Source organism: Panthera leo, chromosome B1, assembly GCF_018350215.1.
Source record: "Panthera leo isolate Ple1 chromosome B1, P.leo_Ple1_pat1.1, whole genome shotgun sequence".
Taxonomy (NCBI): domain Eukaryota; kingdom Metazoa; phylum Chordata; class Mammalia; order Carnivora; family Felidae; genus Panthera; species Panthera leo.
The window spans coordinates 59,990,426-60,010,965 of NC_056682.1; the positions used below are offsets into that span (position 1 = coordinate 59,990,426).

General features: G+C 36.1%; 1 protein-coding gene across 1 annotated transcript in view; it reads left to right on the forward strand.

Annotated features, from left to right (window-relative positions):
- Positions 1-20,540, forward strand: part of LOC122217724 (probable ATP-dependent RNA helicase DDX60) — a 185,359-nt gene that overhangs the window by 74,474 nt on the left and 90,345 nt on the right. Inside the window, exons 4-10 of the mRNA XM_042935122.1 lie at positions 4,887-4,996; positions 5,129-5,198; positions 6,107-6,296; positions 7,362-7,703; positions 9,710-9,826; positions 12,122-12,283; positions 14,556-14,717. Coding sequence (XP_042791056.1) covers positions 4,993-4,996; positions 5,129-5,198; positions 6,107-6,296; positions 7,362-7,703; positions 9,710-9,826; positions 12,122-12,283; positions 14,556-14,717 — 1,047 coding nt within the window. The 5' untranslated portion in view covers positions 4,887-4,992. The remainder of the gene's footprint in view (positions 1-4,886; positions 4,997-5,128; positions 5,199-6,106; positions 6,297-7,361; positions 7,704-9,709; positions 9,827-12,121; positions 12,284-14,555; positions 14,718-20,540) is intronic.

Below are 20,540 nucleotides of genomic sequence, written 5' to 3' on the forward strand. Positions count from 1 at the left end.
CCGTTTATGACTTTAATTTTTGTGATTTGTTTCTGGTTGAGTAAAAAATGGGAAGTCAAGTAAACAAGTCACAAAATTATTTATTATGTTATTTATTGTAGAAGCAATCTATATGGTTGACTTGGAAATGTAGTTATCATTAAGACCGATGTTTGAAATCGATACTTTTCTAAATTCAGAGTATCATGGATCCTATTTTTCTTTATAGCTTCCTTTAATTTTCCTGCATCATATGTAGTTATACTGTTTCTTGATTATCCTGCTGCCTGATATCTACCCACTAATTTTCTGAACTGTCTCTTTAAATAACATTATCATTCAGGCTAGGTGGTTGGTGACTTCTTAAATATCTAGTAATATTGTCTTTCTGCCCTCCTAATGGATTGAATGACTGGGTACAGAATTATAAGTTCAAAATATTTTCCCCTTGGAACTTTGAAAACATTATATTTTCTTTTACCAAAACATCCAATAACGCTCCTCATTTTATTCAGTTCTAACTGTGTGCCAGGTACAATTTTAATCAATTAAAAAAATTTTTTTTAATGTTTTTATTTATTCTTGAAGGAGAGAGAGAGAGAGAGAGACAGAGCATGAACAGGGGAGGAGCAGAGAGAGAGGGAGACACAGAATCCGAAGCAGACTCCAAGCTTTATTTTTTTTTTTAAGTTTTTAATGTTTTACTTATTTATTTATTTAATATGAAATTTATTGTCAAATTGGTTTCCACACAACACCCAGTGCTCATCCCAACAGGTGCCCTCCTTAATGCCCATCACCCACTTTCCCCTCCCTCCCACCCCCATCAACCCTGTTTATTTTTTTAAATATATTTTTTTAATGTTTATTTATTTCTGAGACAGAAAGAGACAGAGCATGAGGGAGGGGAGTGGGGGAGGGGCAGAGAGAGAGGGGGACACAGAATCCGAAGCAGGCTCCAGGCTCTGAGCTGTCAGCACAGAGCCCAACATGGGGCTCAAACTCACAGACCGCGAGATCATGACCTGAGCTGAAACCGGTTGCTCAACTGACTGAGCCACCCGGGCTCCCCAAACCCTCAGTTTATTCTCAGTTTTTAAGAGTCTCCTATGGTTTGCCTCCCTTCCTCTCTTTCTTTTTTCCCCTTCTCCTCCCCCATGGTCTTCTGTTAAGCTTCTCAGGGTCCACATAAGAATGAAAACATACAGTATCTGTCTCCCTGTATGACTTATTTCACTTAGCATAACACTGTCCACTTCCATCCATGTTGCTACAAAAGGCCATATTTCATTCTTTCTCATTGCCAAGTAGTATTCCATTGTGTATATAAACCACAACTTCTTTATCTGTTCATCAGTTGATGGATGTTTAGGCTCTTTCCATAATTTGGCTATTGTTGAAAGTGCTGCTGTAAACATTGGGATACAAGTACCCCTATGCATCATCACTCCTGTATCCCTTGGGTAAATTCCTAGCAGTGCTATTGCTGACTCCAGGCTTTGAGCTGTCAGCACAGAGCCTGTTTGTGGGGCTTGAAGTCACAAGCCATGAGATCACGACCTGAGCTGAAGTCAGACGCTTAACTGGCTGAGCCACCCAGGTGCCCCTCTTTGTTTTTTTCTCATGCCTTCTAAGGAATTTCCTGGATTTCCGATCTGTAACTTGAGATTTCATCATGTCCATTTTATTGCTCTGCATGTGACTTTTTTCCTGAAAGTATAAATTTTTTTGAGGATTTACTTTTGTTTTTTCTGTAGCAGCCTGTTATTATTGTATTAGATAATATTGTGATGATTGAGAATGCTAATTCAAACTTTTTAAAGGACTGTTCTGGTCTTGACTCATGTTTATTCATCCAGCTTCTTCTTAATACCACCCCCCATGTCTAATAATTCAGATTTTTAAATCTACATTTATTCAGTGGTTTTTGTGGTGGGTAGCAGGCTTTATTTTCCCTACCATGACTCTCCCTTAAATGAGAGAGAACTGGGCATAGTGATACAAATTCTATGTACATTTTGTGTAAGGTTGGCATGAGTTCAGGATGAAGTTTAATAGGAAAAGTTTCCTATAGGATATATGAGAGGAGGTAGGCAGGCAGACTATGGAACCCCTTAATTATCAAATTGAGAAGGGTTTTATTCTCCCACCATGGCTCTTGTTGAAAAGTTGTAGTGTCCAATAGGCACATATATCTCATTAGTAATTGTTATTTAATTTAAAAATGATGTTATTTCTTTCTGTTTGTGTGTATTTTATTTTCAAATGATTATGTTAGGACTTATTAATTTGTTTGGAGCTAACTCCTTAATAAATAAACTGTTAGGTATTTATTTTGTCCTAGGAGTACCATGAGAAAAATTCTTGAGACATTAAGAACATCCGGGAACCTATGAATTACCTTATTTCATTCAATCTGACCTTACCTTTTCTGGATCTATCCCTTCTGAAAGATACTTGGGGTTAATTTTCTCCCGTTCACTCAGTTCTCATGGAATCATCTTTTATATTTGAACTTGGTACAACTTGGAGAACTGAAGTAAGACAGTATGGCTAATGTGCAGTTAGTAAGGTTGGGAATTGTATGAATTGGATGGCAGAGAGTTTTGGGGAAATTCTCTAAAATTCTTCCCTGGGCAAAAGCCCCTTATAATGTGAGCTATAGCTACTTTTCCTATTTCATTTCCAATCAAATCATTCTGTTTTATGCCATGTGGAACAACCTGTGGAATCAAACTTGTCGTGTGGTTTCACATCTCTGTGCATTAAACCAGTATTGTTTTGCTCTTTGAAATGTGATCCTCTGTATCTCTTACCTTCTCTAAGATGCTTCCATAATTCTTTCTCATATTTTAAATGTGTCCTCAAAACCTCAGAACACAAGAGACTGACTACTCCAGTTGATTGAAGAACTCTTTCAATTCTCTAATGGCTTTCTGTACCATTTCTGCTAGGTCACTAAGCATGTTACACTTTTTGATTTAATTCTCTTTAAACCCTTACCAGATTGTGAGGGGAGAGGACCATGTTTTATGCATATTTGTATATGTGGCAGCAAGTGCAATGCTTGGTGAGGAGTAGATGCTCTTTAGATCTGATAAAAGGGGGAATAACTAGGTAAGCGAGAGACCATGCTTTTGCCTGTCTCCATTAAGTGTTTATTAAACATTCCATTCCAGCCACAGTAATTTCTTTTTTCTTCAAGTTTACTCATTTTTTGCAGTCATGAACCTCCGTGCATTGTTATTTTAATATTTATTATGTTTATTTATTTTTGAGAGACAGAGAGAGACAGAGCACGAGCTGGGGAGGGGCAGAGAGAGAGGGAGACACAGAATCCAAAGCAGGCTCCAGGCTCTGAGCTGTCAGCCCAGAGCCCGACGCAGGGCTCTAACTCGGGAACAGTGAGATCATGACCTGAGCCGAAGCTGGACACTCAACCGACTAAGCCACCCAGGCGCCCCTAATATTTAATATCAATGTGTGCCTCATCATTATATGTTCTTTAATGTCATATAATATGAATATCTATCTATCTATCCATCTAATCTATTATCTGTCTATCATCTATCTATCAAGTTCCACTGCCCTAACACACTATATGGCATATGTGAAGAATGTCTTAATATTTGTTTTTTGTAACAGAATGCTCAAGTGCATTTTCTTCTGCCTCTTTGACAGTTCTTTCTCAATTACCTTTGCAGACTCTTCCTCTTCTCTGTTGGCATTTATTAAATATTAGTGATCTGCAAAACTGTATTTTCAGTCCTTTCTTCTTCTTTCATGATACTGTGTCTGTCTATCCAAGCAAGTTCTTCTACCTCAGTGGCCTTATTTACAATAATATTCAAGTTACTCACATATTCAGGTCTAGCCCAGACCTTGGGTTTGACCTCTAGACCTACATATTTAATTACTCACGTGACATGTCCTACAGTCTTGAACTCAAGTCAAACTCAGAGTGACCACAAATGAACTCATGATCCTTCCCTGAAATGTAGGCTTGTTCCAAGGTTTCCTGCCCAGGGAATGGCCTCGTCCTCCATCCTGTTGCATCAGGTAGAATCTTAAAATCATCCTTGACAATCTTCACTCTTCCCTCTTCTCCATTCGTATCAGATCCATAATACATAATACAAAATTATGTAATACATAATTACAAAATTATGTTAAACTAACCTTTCAAATATTTAATATCCATAGGGGCCCCAAACTACCATCAAACTGTATTACATCAAACTACTCTCATTACCCTTCTGAACTGTGGTTTTCTTTCTGCTTTACTAAGAGGAACTTTGATCCCATCTTATCTATTCTCTCTACTGCAGCCAGAGTAATCTTTCAAAATGTAAAGCCGCTCATAACACTACGTGCTTAAAGTCCGTCAGTGGATTTTAGGATGAAAACATGCCCTCAAAGGCTCTGCCTGCTCTTACATTTCTGTAACCCTCCAGTACAGCTAACTCTTCCCTCACTCTCTGCATTCCAACCTTGTTGACTTCTGTTCTGGATCTAGAACCACCCACACTCATTCATCACACAAGACTTTTGTACATGGTATTTTCTGGTATTTTTTGTACACGGTCTTTTCTGCCTGGAATGCTACTCCCCCCATCCCTGTATTTAATTAAATTTTGTTTCATCCTTCAGAAATCAACTCAAGCATTACTTCATTAGGGATGCTTCCTTTATCCTCTTTGTCACAGTTTAAATTTTCCATTGTCCATATGATTATCTGATTAATATTTGTCTTTCCTGATGGATTTTAAGCTCCGTGAGAACTAACAGCATGTTGCCCTTTGTTCATATATTCCCATTGCCTGATGTTTTGCTTAACACACAGTAGTCATTTAATACTATTTCTTGATGGAATAAATGAATTTCTAATTTTTCTTCTTTCTTTGTAGGTCTGTCATTTTCATTAATAACTGCCACTTAGAGGTACCAAAGTAAAGGAAATTTGCTATATTTAATGTTTTCCAGTTGAGGTTCGAGGTCCAGAGAGCGGCAAGAATGGGTAATTTTCAATTTAAAATATTTATAAATTACAAAATAATGATTCTTTAAGCTACATGGATTTAATAGAATTAAAATAACTTTATTGTTATTTCTTCTTTTTCAAATAATAAGTAAATAATTTATTTTTTAGGTTTAGAAGAACACATGATGTTTTTAGAAAAAATGTCACAGTTAATTATGAGTGCATTGCCAAAAGCCAAGTGAGTATTGTAATAAAGATTTCACCATGTGGAGTTTAAGACACAAAACATGAACATAGGGGAAGGGAGAGAAAAATAAGATAAAAAGAGACAGGGAGGCAAATGACAAGAGATTCTTAAATACAGAGAACAAACTGAGGGTTGCTGGTGGGGGGATGGGCTAAATGGAGGGATTAAGGCATTAATGGGCATGAAGGAGGGCACTTTTAGGAGCACCAGGTGTCCTGTGTAAGAGATGAATCACGGGGTTCTACTTCTGAAACCAATACTACACTGTATGTTAACTTGAATTTAAATAAATAAATTAAAAAAGAGGTGTACATTTGGATACCATATTTCCTGTATATCTATTTGACATGAAAGTAATGTGTATCTATCTCAGTATATATATTATGGTATATTATATATACAATTATATATGCACATGCATATATAAATACATATATGATTGTTTAACATAGAACTTTGAGAACTGTTTGATAGTGAATGGAAACAGTTTTCTCCTGCATTGTTTGTACACAGCTATCAATGAACCTGTTGTTGTATAAAGAAATAGTATTGATTAAACAGGAAGGAAATTTAACACAGGTCTATATTCAGAATAGAGGTGTTAAATTCCCAATTCCAATCCAGATTCTGCCATGTGGTTTTACATAATTTGCTCTGTCTCTTTGAGCCTCTTTTTCTATATCTACAGGATGGGAATGATCCCACCTTCTTCCTATGAGGGATAGTCATACATATGGATATATTTGAAAAGTCTTAGCGTAGAGACGGACATAAAATAATCACTTGGCAAATTCACCTACTGATGATAGTGATAATGGGCGAATAATGACAATGCTACTGTCTTTGGGGGCCTTATTTAATCAATATGTAAATTTTTGTTTTAACTGTTTTCATTTTAGACATTCCAGTTTATTCAATGATTTTGTTGAATCTGAATTTTTTCTGATTGATGGCGATTCATTACTTGCTACATGCATATGTGAGAAATCATTAAAGCAGGGGCAGCAGCTCCACTTCTTTTATGTAATTGAATGCTATCTTATGGATCTTATCAGTAAAGGAGGACAATTTGCCATAGTTTTCTTCAAGGTAACATGTGATTTAAGACCTAAACCTAAAATTCCTTACTATTTTATTTTTTTTTCTTATTAACACGTTAAATACATCTATAAGAATTCATAGTTTAAAGGGAAGAACAGAAAAAATACCCATAGTCCCCGTATTCAGAAATTACCACGTTTAAGATTATATTTTATTTGCAGCAATTAAACTTTATATAAAGACACACACGCTCATGAAGGAGGGTGAGCAGTCTCTACAGAAGCTCAGTTGGATTCAACTTTTCCAACTCGGAGAAGCGCTTCTGTTTTCAGAACTCTGTAGTCAGTTTCTTTGAGCCTGGAAAAATGTCAAACTCATTGATACTACTTCATTTATTCTTTGTTCCATAGTAAATACCTCTGAGGGAAGGTATTTGCTCTTCCTTTTCTGATTATGAATATAATTAATAAAATATTAACAGTATCAAATACAGAGGTATAACCACTACCACCCTTTCCTTATCCTATCCCTGAAGGTAACCAAGGTATTACCCTTAAGGGTTTTGGAATGTGTCTGTTCAGTCATTTTGCAGTCAACACTATTGTTAGATTTTTAAACATTGCTGACTTCTTGCAAGCGATGTTTTGAATACAGAGCCGGTATTCTAACCTAATGTTTCCAGTCCAGTTTACTGCACTAATTTTGATCTGTTGAGAAAAACCTCCGCTGCTTCAGGACAATCACACTAAATTGGGATCGTCCTCTCCACGTGGTTCACCTCAGCTTCCTGTTCTGGATAATTTATATCCGCCATTTGCTTTTGCATATTTTTTCTCTCCTTTTTCTTTTTGAAGTGAAATTGGAGAGGAAAAGAATTAGACTACGAAGGGAAAGTATGATAAACCCTGAGCATTATGTGCTTGCTTAATGGGGACGCCTGTATTTAAATCCAAACTGTGATTTATGGCATGTATTTGTGAAATGACAGTCAAGGTCTGACTATAAAGCAGAACAAAACTGTATCGGAACCTTTTCTTCTAATGACTTTAATGATACGTGTAAACCAACTAAATGGTAATTTCAAAAAAAATATACTTTATCCCATTCTTACAGGATGCTGAGTACGCATATTTCAGCTTCCCTGAACTTCTTCCTTTGAGAACTGCTTTCATTCTTCATCTTCAGCATAATACCACCATTGATGTTCAAACAGAATTTTCTGGATGCTTATCACAAGGATGGAAAAGTTTCATAGAAGACAGTTACCCATATTACCTGATGGTTGCAGATGAAGGCCTGAACCATCTGCAAACGCACCTTTTCAACTTTTTAATTATTCAGTCTTGGGCAATCAAGGTCAATGTTGTGCTTTCCTCAGGGCAAACATCCAATATTCTTCGACTTTATGCGTACCTTATGCCAAGCATGTACACGAACCAAACTTTTTTCAAGGAGGTAATTGATATCTAAATATAAATTTCTTCTAGACTTTTACAGAATTTTCCAAGTTACTTGACTTACTTTTATTTCTACCACTTCTATGGAAATTATCATAGGTTTCACAGAGAGGTATAGAAAATTAACAATAATGATAATACAAATGCAATCATATGTTCAGAACTTGTAATAACAACAATGATTGGTACTTCTCATGAGTCATTTTTTAAATCTTGTCAACAGCCCTTTAGTTAGGTGTAAGTATCATCTGTGTTTTGCAGATGAGGAAATAGATACTTGAGTAAGTAATTTGCTCATTATCAATAGTAAATGAATAATAAAGCATGGTTTGAAAAGGAGCAGTCTGACTTTAGCCCTTATGTGCATAACTACTGTGTGGTATACTGCCTCCAAGTTAATGAAGGTCAGAAATGCACTCATTTGGAGGTAAAAACTCATGCCTCTGTTGCTAAGACATACTGGTGAAATCCTTGTTAATACGGTAGTTTTAATGAGAAAACAATGGAGAAGGGTGATGAGGATGGGAAATAAACAAAATGCTTATTTCATAATATTAAGGCATTAATAGAATTTTCAGAGTATTTAGATTTTAATCCTTTGCTCGATCTTATTATTTTGCTGCACTGGTATATTTGACAATTACTACATTGAAATTTAGGGAGTTAAAAATACTTACTAATTTTATAAATGAATCTAGTTTCTGATTAATTTTCACTACTTATAGTGAATCCTCATATGGAGATATTAATTCTGTATTTCATCAAAATAATTTGTGAGTCAATTAACATTTTTTACTCTTTGGGAATACTGTCATACTCCTTCTGGTATTTGGAAACCTCCAGATGGTTGTCATGAAATCTGATAAGATAGTTTGTTTTGCTATAGTTAGAATCCCAGTCATTAAACTATTTCCAACTCTAGTTGCCTGCTGTGGGTAGGATCAGCCCTGGAGTTGATTTTTATATTGGGAAGAGGAACTGTAATCAATTGATCTCATTTCATTCTGTGAAAACAGTTTCTGGATTTGAGCTTGAAGAGTGCTCTACAAACATCCTTCCCAGTCCGTCCTTAAGAAGATTTTTTTAAAGGTCCCTGGCTGGCTCAGCAGTTGGGTGACTGACTTCAGTTCAGGTCATGATCTCAAAACTCATGAGTGTGAGCCCCGCCGAGCTCTGTGCTGATAGCTCAGAGCCTGGAGCCTACTTCGGATTCTGTGTCTCCTTCTCTCTGTCCCTCCCCTGCTCGCACTCTGTCTCTCTCTCTCTCTCAAAAATAAATAAACATTAAAAAAATTGAAAAAGAAGATTTTTTTTAAATTTTAGGTTTTATATCTAGTATAATAATACGTTTCCTAGGTTAGTGAGTACTCATTTTAAAGAGGTTGTTTCACTTATCTATTTGAGGACTATATGAAATGCATATAAAAATTCAGTGTAATAAGTGATGAATCACTGAATTCTGAAGCCAGTATTACACTGTATATTAACTAACTAAAATATAAATAATAAAAACAGTGTATGATGATAATGGCTGGATGATAGGTACCTGAGGGGAGATTATGCTATTGCTTATTTACATGTATGTTTGAAATTTTTCACAATAAAATATAATGTATTAAATGGGTGCACTTTTTTTTTTTTTTGAGATGTTGGAAATGTTCTAAAATTAGATTATGGTGATGGTTACACAACTCTGTATCTTTACCAAAAGCCATTGAATTTTCCCCTTTACGTGAATTTTCTGTTATGCTCATTATACTTTTTACAAAGTTTTTTAAAAAATAAAATGCACTAAGTTCCCAGACAAAAATTAATTCAGCAAAGACAACATAGTGCTGCTTGACAGACTTTAAAAGTATTGTTGATGATCTGTAATTACATTAGTGTAATTTTTTTAACTTGGAAATATATTTTCACAATTATATCTTCAATATATGATTTTCTGTAGTTGGAAAGTGATTAGATATTTTATGACAATTTATGTGACTTGCTTTTCTTTTACAGAATAAAAAGAAGATTGAGAATGCTTATAAAATCCTGATTAAACAATTGCAAGAATGTAGAATTTTAGCACTAGAATCTCTTTTTGGAAATTTAAAATGGAAAAATATGATGGACGAGGTACTGAAACTTTTAAAAACTTTTTATTTGAACTAATTTTTTAGTTATAAAAAAAAGTTGCAAAAATAGTTCTGAGTTCCCATAGACTTCTCACTCAGCTTTCCCTAATGTTAGCATCTTATGTAACCATGGTGCATTTTTCAAAACCAGGAAATTAACATCAGTATAATACTATTAACTAAGCTGCAGACATTATTTGAGGTTCACTTACTTTTCCATGAATGTCCTTTTTCTGTTCCAAGATTCTGTCTAGGGTTCCACATCCATTTAGTTATTTCTATCTAGTCTCCTCCAGTCTGTAGTAGTTTCTCAGTGTTTCCTTATCTTTCATGACCTTGATGTCTTTCATGACCTTGATGATGATATACATGGTGGTGATGGCTACATGGATGTATATTTATCTTCAAACTCATCAAGCCTGGTCTTTCTGAGCACTGTTTTACACTTTTTGAAACCATAAGATGTACCATTCTTATCTTGTATTTTTTCTATCCCAGCCTTGAAATCAACTACTTCTCTAAGCAGTTCTGGTTGCTTTTATTGGAAAGTAGAATTTAGAAGCCAAGATCTGGGAATTAATGTTTGTTCATTTCCACTGGGATGTCATTACTATAAGGACTTTTCAGCAGAAACAGCTAGGAAATATATGTATATATGCTAAGCCATGCATACACATCTGTCTATTTTTTTAAATCTATCTATGTATCTATGTATCTATCATCTATCTTAAATATCATGCTTTCACACCAATGACTTTTACTCCAGTTCAACTTCACATCCTTCATTTTACCCCTCCCATTTCTTTATTTGTAATTTCTTTCTCCAACTGTGAGAAATTCAGCTCTCTCATTACATACAATATATTTACTTATTTTTCATCAATTCTAATATATACATATAGTTTTAGAATTGCTAACCACATCTTGTGAGAAACATATTCACTAGGTGGATTACGGGATTTATGTGCAGTTCTTTTTAGCCTTAGTCATAGAATATGTTAAAATACTGCTTTCCAAAGTTTTTTAGGTTAGTTCTTTTCTTGCTCACCCCATTCAGTTTGGTTATGTTATTCATTATTAATACAGGTAGGTTTGTTGGTTAATATTTGTATTTCATTTTGGGTCCCTCCCACCCATATTCAGATCTTTAAAGTAAAAAGAAAATTAATGTTTATTTATTTTGGAGAGAGAGAGAGCACAAGCAGGGGAGGGGCAGAGAGAGAGGGGGAGACACAGAATCCGAAGCAGGCTCCAGGCTCTGAGCTGTCAGCACAGAGCCAGACGCGGGGCTTGAACTCACAAACTGTGAGATCATGACCTGAGCCGAAGTTGGACACTCAACCAACTGAGCCACCCAGGTACCCCAACCATATCCAGATTTTTAAAAATTAACCTGTTTATTTTAGAGGGTATGTGAAAGGTATATGAAATATACTTATGATTCTAAGAATCAGAGATATACAAAAGGATATACTCTAAAAAGTGACACTTTACTCTTATCCCTGCTACTCTGATCCCATTTTCTACTGTTCACCACACTCCCAAATACTTCTGTAGGTAACTTGTCTCTTTAGTTTCAGGTTTATCCTTCTGGTGTTCTTTCTTTTCTTTCCTTTTAAAAATTAATTAATTAAATAATTAATTTTTGCACAAAAAAGCAGACGTGTGTATTTTCTTATATCCTCTTCTTTCTTAAATAAAGGATCACATAATGTAGATATTCTTTAGTGACTTTCTTTTCAAATTTAGCATGTTCTAGAAATTATTTTAAAGAGATTTTAAAAATCTGTCTCATTATGTTATATAGCTGCATAACACTCCCTTGTGTGGATATACTGTAATTTATTTAACCAATTTCCTACTCTGGAATTTATATTTATTTATATTTAAATATATTTTATATATTTAAATTTATATTTATACAAATATAAATGCTGTAATGACTAATGATATGTATGTGCAATTTTGTATTATTAGAGGTATACCTCTCGAGTAGATTTTAAAAATGGAATTGATGTGTCAAAAGGTAAGTGTATATGTTGCTTACTTAGGTCTTATCAATTGTCTTTCTAAAAGGATTATATCACTTTTTTTTTTGTCTTTCAGTTTTTAATACTTCTCTGTATATTACAGATACGAGCACTCTCATCTTAAAATTTTATTTATTGTTTTTAACAAATATTTATAGTTTTATGTAATCCCTATATCTATCTTTGTATGATTTTTTTCTGGTAAGATCACTTGAATAAAAATTTTTTTTAGATGTCATGATGTTTACAGTTTTCTTCTGTGACAGGCATGTGAAACTATTTCTCTGCTTAAGCAACTCTGGCCAGAAGGATCTGACATTCGGCGTGTTCTTTGCGTTACTTCATGCTCGTTGTCTTTGAGAATGTACCATCACTTTTTAGAAAACAGGAACAAGACTATCTCTGATCAGAACACTGACATCCAAGAGGTGTGATTATTATAACTTTCCTGTGAAACATCATTGCTGTCCACTTTTGAAATTTTATTGAGATCTATCTGCCTTTTCTTCCTTTCGGTATTTTATGTATTTCCCTAGTTTATTCATATAAATTTCCCCCCAAGAGGGAAAAACTGGAATTTGTTTACAAGAAATATCTATTATATTGTTATATGATCTAGTGTTTTACTATACAGATTTTTGTACTTCTTAGTACCCATTTAAGTCACATTTGTCCAATCATCCAGAAGAAGGAGGAATAAGAAAGGAAATTAGCACATGGTGAGAGCTTACATTATCATGTTCTGGGCTCTATGCCTTGTGCCTTTATATACTCACAACTGCATTTTAAGGGAGGTATTGTTATTCCCACTTCACATATGGGAACGCCTGAAGTTCAGATAGTCCAGGAAACATTCCTCAATTAAATAGCAGAGTGAATTGAACCCATGTCTGTTTTGTTCAAATTCCATAATACCAAACTGTCTTTAGAAAGAACATTCTCATTGTAGTGTCTTAGTGCCGTCCTTGCTAGAGAAGTACTAAAGGTCTTAAACTTTTTTAAAATTTTACTTTAATTTATTAAAAACTGTTTTTTTTAATGTTTACTTTTGAGAGAGAGAGAGAGAGAGAGAGAGAGGGAGAGAGAGAGAGGGTGCAAGTGGGGGATAGACAGAGAGAGAGGGAGACACAGAATCTGAAGCAGGCTCCAGGCTCTGAGCTGTCAGCACAGAGCCCAATGAGGGGCTCAAACTCACTAACTGTGAGATCATGACCTGAGCCGAAGTTGGAGGCTTAATGGACTGAGCCACCCAGGTGCGCCCCCTCCCCCCCACCGAAGGTGTTAAACTTCTTTATGGTTGATAGAGTCCCTTAAGAATCTGTTGGCCAGTATGGATTTGCTCTCCAGTAAATAGTCCTCCTTATATATATGTGTACATATGCACATGTACACACACATGTGTGTACACACATTATTTTATATACAACCTGACTGCGAGGGCATTCTTGCTTGAAAGTTTTTATTAAAGAAAAATGAAACATTTTGTAGCATTTTTGTACACTCTCAGAGAAATGAACAGGACTTATAGCATTTTACCTAACATCCTTTATATTTGGTTTTCCAATATCTACTTGAATATATTTTTAGTAAAATATTTTTTTACATGATTAGGCACGACATTTTAAATTATTATCACAAAAATGATACCAGACCGAGTGTATCTCTGGAACTTCTCTAACTATTAGACTGTTTGGCCTTCTGGGGGCATTCTGAAATAAGTCTTAGTTTTGCTTTACTGACAACCCTGCAAACATTTGAAGATGGTTTGGAGACCCTTGTCCCATTATGTTAAATATGCCCATTTCTTCACACTTTTTCTAATTGGGTAAGTTTTTTAGATGTGTCCTGGTTTATTCACTGTGGTAATGTTCAGTGTAACTTTTAAAGTATGATGCTTTAGTGGCTCCTGAGTGGCTAGTCGGTTAAGCGTCCAGCTTCGGCCCAGGTCATGATCTCATGGTTTGTGGGTTTGAGCCCCGTGTTGGGCTCTGTGCTGATAACTCAGAGTCTGGAGTCTGTTTCAGATTCTGTGTCTCCCTCTCTCTGCCCCTCCCCTGCTCACGCTCTGTCTCTCTCTGTCTCAAAAATAAATAAACATTGAAAAAAAAAATTTAAAGTTGATGCTTTAGGGACACCTAGGTGGCTCAGTCGGTTGAGCATCCAACTTTGGCTGAGGTTGTGATCTCATGGCTTGAGGGTTCGAGCCCCACATCAGGCTCTGTGCTGAGAGTTCAGAGCTTGGAGCCTGCTTCAGATTCTGTGTCTCCCTCTCTCTCTCTGCCCCTCCTCGGTCGCTCTGTCTCTCTCTCTCAAAAATAAATAAAAAGATGAAAAAAATTTAAAGTATGATGCTTTAGACAGAATAGGGCATTTAAAGTATGGCTCCATCAGTACAAAGCCCTGTGGGATCATGGCTTCTTTAGATGCTGGACCAGCTCACCTAAAGTTAGGCTTACCTAAAAATACTAAAGAATGTTTTATGTAAACTGCTCTTCAGCTGGCAGTTCCCTGTCCCCTTACCTGAATTCTGTATTTTCTATGCATTCAAATTTATGTATGAAGAAACAAACTCAAAAACATAGAATTAAGAATGTAATAAAGTGTGATTCCTACACAGGAAAATGTGGCTGCTGACTGTTGTGGTACTACATGCAATTCATAGCCTGGTGGTCTCTATTTTGCCTTCTTTATTTTATTCAGGTGGAAAGTAATTGCTTAAACATGATGCAAGAAATGGAAGATTTGTGTAAACTGCATTGTCTCAGTGTGGTTTTTCTACTCCACTTACCTCTTTCTCAAAGGGCCTGTGCTAGATTCATCACTTCCCATTGGGCTCAGAACATTCAGACTTTCTTGAAAATGGTAAATATGCTCTGTATTAGTTTGTTTATTTTTTGTTTCAATTGTCTGATATAAAGAAACCACAGTCACCTTCAAAACAGATTTAAAAGGGAATAATGTCAGCCCTTTGGGGACTTTAAAGGTTTAATGGCCCAAGTCATTTTCTTGCTAATTTCAACAACTCTGTTTGGTAATAATAACAAACAGCATGCTATATATCCAGTCTAAGGAAAAAACTCTCTATTTTCCTTCTTCCAATTTCTGTCAAGATCAGGTTTTTGTGTTATTAATTATGTGAGATTGGTAACCATTGTATTCTGCTCTTGAGAGGAATTAAAGATATAAATGTAATAGTTATTTTTGTCCATTATAGATATTACTTAGACAATATTTGTAGACTGTAGGAAAATAGCAAAAACAAAAGAAAAACTTACCCAGGTACCCACTATTCAAGTCAATAACTATTAATATTTTGTTTTATTCTCTTAATTTTAAATGAATAAGTCTTTCTGTTATTTTTTGTTACTGTTTGAGACATTGGAATGAATATATATATTCATATTCATATATGACATTTTCTTCTCACATATTTTTCGAAGTTTTCTTTCATACTCTTGGTTAGCATAATTTTTTAGTGGCCACTATTTTTGTAACGGATGTACCATGGTTTACTCACCCATTCTTATATTGTGGAATATTAAGAGGGTTTTAATTGTTATAAATGCTGCTGCTATTCTCCTGGTTTTTGAGTGTAAGCCTTTTTCCTTTGATTTGGGGATGTTGACTTAGACTTCATGCCCAGAAGTGGGATTAGTGGATCAATTTAAATGGAAAATTAAAAAAAAATTTTTTAATGTTTATTTATTTTTGAGAGAGAGACAGACTGCAAGCAAGGGAGGGGCAGAGAGAGAGGAAGACACAGAATCCAAAGCAGCTCCAGGCTCCGAGCTGTCAGCACAGAGCCCAATGTGGGGCTCAAACTCACAAACCATGAGATCATAACCTGAGCCAAAGTTGGACATTCAACCAACTGAGCCACCAGGCGCCCCTAAATGGAAAATTTTAGAGAATCTTGACACTTTTAGTCAAAATATTCAAGAAAAATATTTTAGAACCAATCAATTAGTAAGCTAGCCCCAAAATATTTATCTAATGCATATGCATTGTGTGAATCACTGGGGATACAGTGAGAAAAATAATATATTTACCCATCTCATCCTACCACTTTCATAGAGCTATATTTTGCAGGAAGACAGATACTGATTTTTTAAAATTAATATTAAGGAGGAATTACAGGATACTTTAGAGTCTGATGATAAAAAGTCTCAGTTCAGTTAGAAAAGGATGGCTTCTTCCAAGAATTGAAGAGATGTGAAGTAATGCAAACATTGAAGGATGAGTAGGGATTGGCAAGTTGGTGAGAGGAAGGACACTGGATTCTAGGAGATGAAACAGCATGTGGGATCATCCTGACAATGGCATGATCAAGGAACTGGAATACAACTTGTAGAACTAGAATAGAAAGAGAAGTGATAAAGCTGAAGAGATGGGTAAGAGACAAATCACATAGGTCTGTATAGGTCCTGTGAAAAGAATGTGGAGATTTAACTTGATCATAAGCACAATGAGAACCAACTGAATGATTGCAAGGAGATGAATGGCACTTCATTAAAAAAAAATTTCTTCTGGGCGCCTGGGTGGCTCAGTCGGTTAGGTGTCTGACTTCAGCTCAGGGCATGATCTCACAGCCCATGAGTTACAGCCCTGCGTGGGACGCTGTGCTGAAACCTCAGAGCCTGGAGCCTACTTCTGATTCTGTGTCTCCCTCTCTCTGCCCTTCCCCTGCTCATGCTCTCTCTCTGTCTCAAAACAGAACAAAACAAAACAAAAAAAACATTAAAAAAAATTTCTTTGGCTTGCAATGCAGAGAGTTCATTGTAGAGGTAAAAATGGATTTGGGGAAACCATTTGGGTGATTGTTACCTCAGCTGATATATGTGCTAATGATATTAGGGACTAAGGAAATGGTAAGTAGGCATGAATAGCAGTAGGCAATTTCAAGAATTATTTAAAGTATAAACTTAAGTTTAGTGTGGGCATGAGGAAAAGGGAGGAGTCAAATGACTCTAGATCTCTGGCTAGAGCATTTGTGGGGACAGTATCATCGTATGAAGTATAATTGCGAAGAAAGATTATGAGTTCAGCTTTGGGAATATTGAGTTTACGATGTCAGTGAAATATCCAAATGGAAATATCTAGTAGACAATTTGAAATACTGGTTTAGAGCTTAGTGGAGTGGAATAAGTTGGTGGTAAAGAATTGGGAATCACTAGCCTATGGATGTTAATTAATGCCATGGCGGTGGATACAATTATTTTAGGAAAGACAAGAGGGCCTAGGACAGAGACCTGAGATACTCCAATATTAAATGGTTAGGGATAGATTGACACTAGGAAAAGACACTGAGAAGGAGCTGGTTAGATGAATAGAGCAGAAAGCTAAGACAATAGATTGTTGTGAAGGTCAAAGGAACTGGGATTTTCAAAAGGTGGTTGTGGTTAATAGTACCAAATGCTATGGAGGTTGAGGACCAAAAATACTACTTTGGGTTTAATGACATAGGACTCACTGTTGATTTTAATTAAGAGACATATTAATGGAGAGCCTAGAAGCAAAAATCTATGGTAGAGTGGGTTCAGTGGTGAGTGGAAAGGAGAAAATAAAGGTGAAAATAAGTTTATATGTAACAGGTTGAGATTAAGGAAAGTGACACAGGATAAAATGGGATAGGAAAGTGTGTCTATTAGGAATGTTTTTAAAATGGCAAAGACAGAGCATGTTTAAATGCTGATCATAAAATTAAGAGAATAGGATGAAAATACAAGGAAAGTAAGGTGAGAGGGGATAGGATCTAGAGTATATTCTTATCCAGAGGGAGCAATATTGCCATTTTTATAGGAGACAATAAAGAAAGAACAGTGCAACATTGGCTGTGATAGAAGTTGTAGGATAACTTTGTTCCTATGTGCTGGTTCAATTTTCTTTGTGAAGTAGGAGACAAAGTCATATGCTGAATGTTGTGGCAAGGAAGCAAGCCCAGAAGTTTAGAACCAGGAAACATTTTGGAAATATTTATTGGGGAACTTAGGGGAGTAAACTATACTGAGAAACAGAGATACCATTCTGTCCTGCCTAGCACTTTTGAATGCTTATTTGAAGTTTTTGACAAAACAATTATAGTGGCATCACTTTGTATTATTGTATGATTTTGTTTTTCTGTAGTCGCAACAACATGGCCATAGGCACAAGGAAAGCAACTAATTGGATGGTATGGAAAAAAGGGACAAGATAATTTAGGCACAAAAATGCTATTAGTGGATCTATACAGTTTGATGGAAAATAAAAAAGGAAAAGAGACTTTAGTATCTTTGCAAGAAGGTAGTAAAAATGATAGACTAGGAAACAAAGTTTCCTGGAGACAAACCAAATGGACTCTATTGGATGAGGAGAAAGTAGAGGAGCTGTAGAACTGGAGGTCCTGATATGATCAATAAAGAATTGTGAATGATCATTAGACAAAGATAAAGGCATGGGTCAACAGGTGGGAGTGAGGAAGTATTCATCAGGGAGTGTGGCAGATGCTATTGTTGTTTCCTTATCTATGTCTCCCACTTACCTATTTCTCCGTCTTACTATAAGTGCAACTCTCTGCCTGAAGGTTTTGTTTTCTTGATCTGAAATGCTGGGGTATTAATGTTTCTCATGCCTTCCACCAATGACAGATGAGGAGTTGGTGGATGAAGACCCCAGCTTCCTTGTATCCAGGTTGATATAACTCTGAAATGTAGTTAGGGATTCTTTAGGGATTGGGGAAAAATAATAATTGTTGGTCTATGTATAACAAATATTATTGAAAAAGACAATTACCATCTTCTGCCCCCACTACATCTCCCTCATAAAGTGTCCATGAGTTGGGGAGGGGGAGAGAGTTGGGGAATAAATGAATAGAATCACCATAAGCGGGGTGGGAAGGGCATGATAGAATCTTCCTAAAGTTTCAGGGGTCTGTGTATACAAAGAAACTGATTTAGTTCCCAGGAAAGAGACTGGGAGAAAACTAGCCTCACCTAGGATACCTGTGGCTATGTATGCCAGGGAACTTGTCTGGAAAATGCAGTGTGTTGTCTAGACATGAAAGTGTGGGAAATCTTCCCTATGCCTCCTGAGGGAAGGCATCTGAAAGTTCCTGTAGGCTCTAAATGAGTCATGGTAGTTGATCGAGAGGGAAGGAGAACCTGTGATTCTTCACAGAGTTCTCAGAAGCCAGATGAGGGGATTTAGTGGGAAATGACATGGAAAAAAACCCTCTAAATTTGGAGACTATATTTCAGTAGACTAGGAACTCCATGGAACCAACTAGAGGCCAATCCATGGCCATTTGACCATTTAATCTCTATAGAAGAGATCTGGGACTATTGCCTGTATAGAATACTAAAGAGTGAGGTATAACTAAAGAGTGAGGTATAACTGGAGACAGCCATACTGAGTGGTAGGCACTCTTTTTTTTTTTTTTTTTTTTTTTTTTTTTTTACTGAAATGAGGATGACACTTAGGTAACACTCCTGTCAAAGTCTGGCATGGGAGATGCAGTGGAGACTCATGAAGGGAATTGATCTGAGTGTGACTAGGAAGTAATTGAATTGGATTTTACTTTGTAGTGCTTAGATTATATTTATTGAAATAGCATAATAGGGATGTAGGATCAACAATTAAAGTTAAGAAACAAATATTCATGATTGTTTATCTAGGTTTGTATTTATGGGCATTTACAACTGTTCTAACAGAAGTGTTACAAGGTTTTGTGTTGTGGTGAACACAATATTATGTAGTTCTGCTGATGCTTTGGGGAGAAAATATTTTCCTATATCCCAAATCCCATTGGGGAGTTTTTCTCTAGGTAAGTTTTAAATGTTTACGTATTTATTTTGAGAGAGAGAGAGACAGAGAGAGACAGAGAGAGAGAATCCCAAGAAGGTTCCACGCTGTCAGCGCACAGCCCCACAGGGAACTCGATCTCAAGGACTGTGATACCATGACCTGAGCCGAAATCAAGTGTTGGATACTTATCCGACTGAGCCACCCAGGTGCCCCTCATTTATAGAGTTTTATAAGCAATTTTTTTTATGGACAATGGTCATTAGGTGAAAAGGATATTACAAAGTCTGTCTAAATTGTGGAATGTTCTAAGATGGCTCTGCAGGACATTGTGGTTGTAGCTGATAGAAACCATCATTCTTTAATTAGGATGGCATGGACTTCTGGGCAAGATAGGAATAGCTACCAGTTATTTTGCACCAGATTTATGTGTGTACTTTACCTAGCCTATTAACATATAATACTACTACTCTTATATCTTCATTTTACAAATGAAAAACTTGGGCTCAGAAAGGTTAAGTGGCCCATTAGCACAACTGAGTGATCAAGTTGGAGCTAACTTCATTTCTCTACAGCCTCCAAATCTGTGCCCTTCCCACCATCCTCTGCTCTCTTGATGTGGGGAAACACCTGATTATCCCACAGTCAAGCATCCCTCTGTTCCTTTCTCTTCTCCATGCTTCATTTTGGTAGCACCCAGTGACTGGAAGTGTAAATTCAGGTAGCCCCTGAAATGTTCACAAAGAAAGGCATGTTCTGAGGCCTCTGGAGAAAGCAGCTAAGCAAACTGAAGGGAGAGTTTAATGTTTACTCACATCTTGACACTTGGAGACCACATGGAGTCACCTCTTGTAGGAAGTGTATAAAATGAGGAATATTTGCTATACTATTTTCACACGTTACTGTGTA